The sequence below is a fragment of the Anolis sagrei genome, chromosome X (assembly GCF_037176765.1).
Source record: "Anolis sagrei isolate rAnoSag1 chromosome X, rAnoSag1.mat, whole genome shotgun sequence".
In the NCBI taxonomy this organism is placed as follows: domain Eukaryota; kingdom Metazoa; phylum Chordata; class Lepidosauria; order Squamata; family Dactyloidae; genus Anolis; species Anolis sagrei.
Window position 1 is genome coordinate 68059519 of NC_090034.1, and position 6000 is coordinate 68065518.

The 6000-nt window shown below is 43.9% G+C and overlaps 1 protein-coding gene across 5 annotated transcripts in view; it reads right to left on the reverse strand.

Annotated features, from left to right (window-relative positions):
• CSMD2 (CUB and Sushi multiple domains 2) overlaps positions 1 to 5773 on the reverse strand; it is a 984984-nt gene extending 979211 nt beyond the window's left edge. For 4 of the 5 annotated variants that reach the window (XM_067473669.1, XM_067473670.1, XM_060784605.2 and 1 more), the window contains exon 1: positions 5333 to 5773. In XM_067473669.1, coding sequence (XP_067329770.1) covers positions 5333 to 5489 — 157 coding nt within the window. In that variant the 5' untranslated portion in view covers positions 5490 to 5773. The remainder of the gene's footprint in view (positions 1 to 5332) is intronic. The other variant, XM_067473671.1, reaches the window with a different exon arrangement.
• Positions 5774 to 6000: the final 227 nt, after the last annotated feature.

Sequence of the window (6000 nt, forward strand, 5' to 3'; positions counted from 1 at the left end):
TCCGACCATGAAAGCCTTCGACAATACATAGTAACAAAATTATAGTTATGAAGTAGCAATGAAAATAATGTTATGGTTGGGGGTCACCACAACATGAGGAACTGTATTAAGGGATCGCAGCATTAGGAAGGTTGACAAACACTGTTGTACAGGATCATCTTTCTCATGGTTACAAATTGAGCTCAAGCACTCATTCTAAGAAAATCAATCTCTTCCAATAACAAGTTGGGAGGAAAATGACATTTGCTTTGAGATACTTCAATGGAAAAAAAATCACGATATCATTTCATTGAAAAGAGAAATACTATTTTCCTTCTTAGCAAAAATAAGAAAAGAAAAGCTGTTTCAAACACGAGTTAGCTTGATTGCTGAATCATTTAAGAAAAAAATGATTTATGTATGTAGAGAAAAGTGAGAGAAATCTTGCTCACCACCTCACAACTACTTTTTAAAATGCCTATTCAAGGAACGCTACCAACAAGCAAGTGGAACAATTGACAGGTTTCCGTTTTGAGACAGAAAGAGGCTAATGCAAGGTGAGCAGGTTCATATATACATCTGGACATATGCATTTAATACAGGCTACAACTACATTTCGGTCGTTTCAGTCACACAACTGTACTGCCACACTTTGGACATTCCTGGTCACTGCTGCTGAAAAATCCCCCATTTTTCCAGGAGAAAAAGAAATGGATCAAAGTGGGCACCCGATGGGCAATGTGGCACCACTCCAGTTCCATCTGCTCCATTACTGAATAACTCTCGATTCTCAATCGGGAACCATTTTCAGAGAGCAAGGGACTGCAAGAGACACTGAAACATCAACTTTTACACAACCAAATGAACCAGGAAGCATGAAAGAAGTAGTACATATAAATAATAAAACTAATAATAATACTAATATTTATTTATGTCATTTCTACCCTACCTTTCTCAAGCCCGGAGGGGACTCAAGGCGGCTTTACAACTTAGGCAGCTATTCGATGCCATTAAAAACAATGCAAAATTACAACCAACATTTAAAATAGGATTATAAAATACATCAGAACATTTGAAACATTAAACCAGTATCATCACTGCTTCATCCCAGTGGCGCAGTGGGTTAAACCCCTGTGCTGGCAGGACTGAAGACCAACAGGTCGCAGGTTGATAAGCTGTGTATAAGCTATTTTAAATTGTAAGTCGCTCGGAGCACTTTGGTGGAGAGCGACTAATTAAGAAATAAAGTGATGATGATGATGATGAGGTTCGAATCCGGGGAGAGGTGGATGAGCTCCCTCTATCAGCTCCAGCTCCTCATGCGGGGACATGAGAGAAGCCTCCCACAAGGATGATAAAAACATCAAAAATCATCCAGGTGTCCCCTGGGCAACGTCCTTGCAGACGGCCAATTCTCTCACACCAGAAGCGACTTACAGTTTCTCAGGTCACTCCTGACACGACAAAAAAAACCCTGCTTCACCACACTAATAATAATAATAATAATAATAATAATAATAAGATATTGCCAACTCAGAGAAGAAAGAAGAGTTAGGTGATTTTATTGTTGTTCTTAAAATCAAAGAAATGAACTAACAGTGAGGAAAATTAATAGACACCAACAACTAGAATTAATAGATTTGGATGTGAAGAACACATGAATCCACACAGAAAGAAAGTGGGTTTGAGGGTGGAGGAGACGACACATCAACCCAACTGAAGCCCACTGAGACCAGGAATGGTGAGGGGAAAAGGAGAATCAGCACCTGATAAGTAAATAGTATTTATAAGATAACACAAACCAAAGACTGACTCCAAGAAAAAGTCTGTTTGATAAGATTGGTGGCTATACAAGGAACTGTGAATATACAAGGATGGAGAATAATAGTCAAGTCATCCTAGAAATTCATAGAATCATTGAAAAATTGAGTTGGAAGAGACCTCATGGGCCATCCAGTCCAACCCCCTGCCAAGAAGCAGGAAAATCACTATATGAGGAAGCAATGGGCTCAAGGAAGGCAAGAGAAAGAGCAGACCAAGAGACAACTCATCCACCATGTCTGCCCAGAGTCCCATTATTAAGAGAAATTGATTCCTCTCCCTACATACATGGAACCACAATAGATTAAAAAAAAAAGGCTGAGTAGCCATTCAAAAAGAATATGTCATCCCTCTTCAACTTGACAGCTCCCCACGCCTTGCCCACCTTCAAGCCTGCATCTCCATAACTGTTTCCAGAAAGATATCCCTAAACAAACAGCTGATTGTCAACCCAAATCCTGCTCCTTCTGAATGAAAGACTTCAGTGTTGTGTATCATCCAGAGCCATAAAGTTGACCGACAATAAATCAGTGCATTCCCGGGCAGGTTTCGCCCGAATTCTGTTCTCCCCTTGGGTTCAACTCAACACAATGATGAATCATGTTTCAGATAAGGGTCCAAGCCACTTTTCATTCTTGCCGGGAAGAATTGCCTCCCGAAAAAAAATCAGTTAATAAAGAAATCCCCATAAAACCTTAAACCCAAAGAACCCAAACACCCTTCTAGGGAAGCAATGGAACGGCACTCTTCCCATCCCTCACCCACAGCCCTTGGAGAGATGAAACTTCAGCAATGGAGTGATTCTTTGGCTCAGGTTCTGCAGCAAGGACACACGCAGGAGACAAGGCAGACTTTTCAGACATTTATTCAGGGTCTCGTCTTCCTAACTGTAGTGTGTTTTGTTTTTTAAAAAAGGAAACCAGGGTCAAATGGATGCCTTCGATTCTTCTTTTTAGCCTCCAAAATCCAGGAGAGAAGACCGGTTGTGTTGTGAGTTTTCCAGGCTGTATGGCTGTGTTCCAGAAGCACTCTCTCCTAACATTTCCCTGTTTTTGAGTGTTGTTCTTTTTTTTTTACTGTTATGATGGACCGCTCCAACAGAAGTGGTCCACTCCAACAGATCTGCTGGAAACTAGGAAAATGGGGTTTATATATCTGTGGAATGCCCAGGGTGGGAGAAAGAACTCTTGTCTGTTCGATGTAGGTGCAAATTTTTCAATTGGCCACCTTGATTAGCATTTAATAGCCCAGCGGTTTCAAGGTCTGGCTACTTACTGCCTGATGGAAACTTTTGTTAGAAGATGATTAGCTGGCCCTGATTGTCTCTTGTCGGGAATTCCCCTGTTTTTGAGTGTTGTTCTTTATTTAGTCTTATGATGGACCACTCCAACAGAAGTGGTCCACTCCAACAGATCCATTGGAAACTAGGAAAATGAGGTTTATATATATTTCTCCCACCCTGGACATTCCACAGATATATAAACCTTATTTTCCTAGTTTCCAACAGACCTCACAATCTCTGAGGATGCCTGCCATAGATGCAGGTGAAATGTCAGGAGAGAATGATTCAATTGGCCATCTTGATTGGCATTTAATGGTCCAGCAGTTTCAAGGTCTGACTTCTTACTGCCTGGAGGAATCCTTTCTTGGGAGGTGATTAGCTAGCCCTGGTTGTCTCTTGTCTGGGATTTCCCTGTTTTTGAGTGTTGTTCTTTATTTAGTCTTATGACGGACCACTCCAACAGAAGTGGTCCACTCCAACAGATCCATTGGAAACTAGGAAAATGGGGTTTATATATATTTCTCCCACCCTGGACATTCCACAGATATATAAACTCCATTTTCCTAGTTTCCAACAGACCTCCCAATCTCTGAGGATGCCTGCCATAGATGCAGGTGAAATGTCAGGAGAGAATGATTCAATTGGCCACCTTGATTGGCATTTAATGGTCCAGCAGTTTCAAGGTCTGACTTCTTACTGCCTGGAGGAATCCTTTCTTGGGAGGTGATTAGCTAGCCCTGGTTGTCTCTTGTCTGGAATTTCCCTGTTTTTGAGTTTTGCTCTTTATTTAGTCTTATGATGTACCACTCCAACAGAAGTGGTCCACTCCAACAGCTCTGTTGGAAACTAGGAAAATGGGGTTTTATATATCTTTCTCCCACCCTGGACATTCCACAAATATATAAACTTTTGCCTTCTTTCTCAAGGGAAGAGGAAGAAGTGTATTATGTGTGAGTCTTAGATTTTGTGCAGGGTCAAAACAAGCCCTATGAGGAGCGGCTTAAGGAGCTGGGCATGTTTAGCCTGAAAAAGAGAAGGCTAAGAGGAGATATGATAGCCATGTATAAATATGTGAGAGGAAGCCACAGGGAAGACGGCACAAGCTTGTTTTCTGCTTCCCTGGAGACTAGGACGCGGAACAATGGCTTCAAACTACAAAAAAGGAGATTCCATCTGAACATGAGGAAGAACTTCCTGACTGTGAGAGCCATTCAGCAGTGGAACTCTCTGCCCTGGTGTGTGGTGGAGGCTCCTTCTTTGGAAGCTTTTAAACAGAGGCTGGATGGCCATCTGTCAGGGTTGATTTGAATGCAATATTCCTGCTTCTTGGCAGGAGGTTGGACTGGATGTCCCATGAGGTCTCTTCCAACTCTTTGATTCTATGAATACTATCGGAGGCAAGTTTTTCCCATTCATTTTGACTAAGTATCCAGTAAAGGTCTGAAGGCACATCTACATTGACCAAGCCATGAGGGATGAAAGGGGCAGAGGCAAAGCAAATGTGCAGCTTGGGTCTCTTCCAACTCTTTGATTCTATGATTCTATGATTCTTCTGTATGAAAAACAGAGATCGGACCTCCAAACCTCTGAGGATGCCTGCCATAGATGCAGGCAAAACATCAGGAGAGAATGCTTCTGGAACATGGTCAGACAGCCCAGAAAACTCACAACAACCCAGTGATTCCAGCCATGAAAGCCTCCAACAATACATTAAGACTGGTATCTGTCCCCTGGCAGCTCCATAGGCACCCAAGACCTACAGAAACACTGGAGGAAAGAATGCCTCCTCTTTCTGTCCAAAGACAGAGAGGGGCAGAGATTCCAAAATGGGGGAATGCTCTTCCTCACCTATCTTGATGGACATCTTCCCCTGCTTTGGGGAAAAACTGCCCCGAGCAGAAGGGAATCTCTCTCTTCCAAAGCATCCCATCTCCATCCATCCTCCCAAGAAATCCAGCCTTTGCAATATTGGACACAGGCACCCCTTTCCCAACCAGATCCTTGCAAAGTTTCCCATCCTGTCTTCCTTTTTGGAGAGGGAAGCACCACAGAGGCAGAGAGGAAAGAGGGAGGAAAGGCTCCAAGCCTTGCACCTAATGTAAAAGGGAAGCAGGAGAGAGAAGGATGCTCCAGCTAAGCTTGAGACACCAATGGACTGCAGACTGGCCAACAGAACCTTCTGAAGGGCTCTCCAAAGTTCACCCGCCCTCCTTTTCTTCCTTCCCTCTCCCACCAAAAAGCCTTACTTACCGGCGGCTGTGGATGCCAAAACCCCCACCGACAGCAGCAGAATCCGGCTCCAATAGCTCACCTCCACCGTCATGAGAGCAAAAATCCCCAATTTCCCCCAATGCCGTTTAAAGCTGCAGCGGCATGCCGGTTTGTCCCAACCGAAAGCGGGTTGCATGTCAAAGAGGAACCGAGGGGTTGATTTGCTTGGAGGAGGGAAGGAAAGGAGGAGGAAGAAGGGAGGAGGGAAGAGGAGAAAGAGGAGGAGGAGGAAGCTGGGTTGGCAAAGGAGGGGGGGGGAGAGGGAGAGAGATAGAGAGGAGGGATGGAGAGAGAGAAAAAGAGGTGCTGCTGCTGGGTGATTGGCTTGGCGCCTTCTCCTTCTCCTTCTTTCAATCCCCCCTTTCTTGGATGCGTAAAACCATCTCTTGGGAAGAGACAGAAAGCAAGGCAGGAGGTTTCCAGCTCCGGGCGGAAGGATAACACCCTGAAGCTATTATATATCACTGTAGTATCAATATATAGATAGATATAGATGTATTTTTTCCCTGGGAGTGATAGTAGGGGGGATCCAAAGGCATAATAGGGAGCCCTTTCTTCCCCCTTCCCCTCCCAGCTGCTGCAGCTGGACTGAACCAAATCAAACCCGGCTTGGGGAGACCAGCTTGGCTCTTCCCTGCATCTTTTAA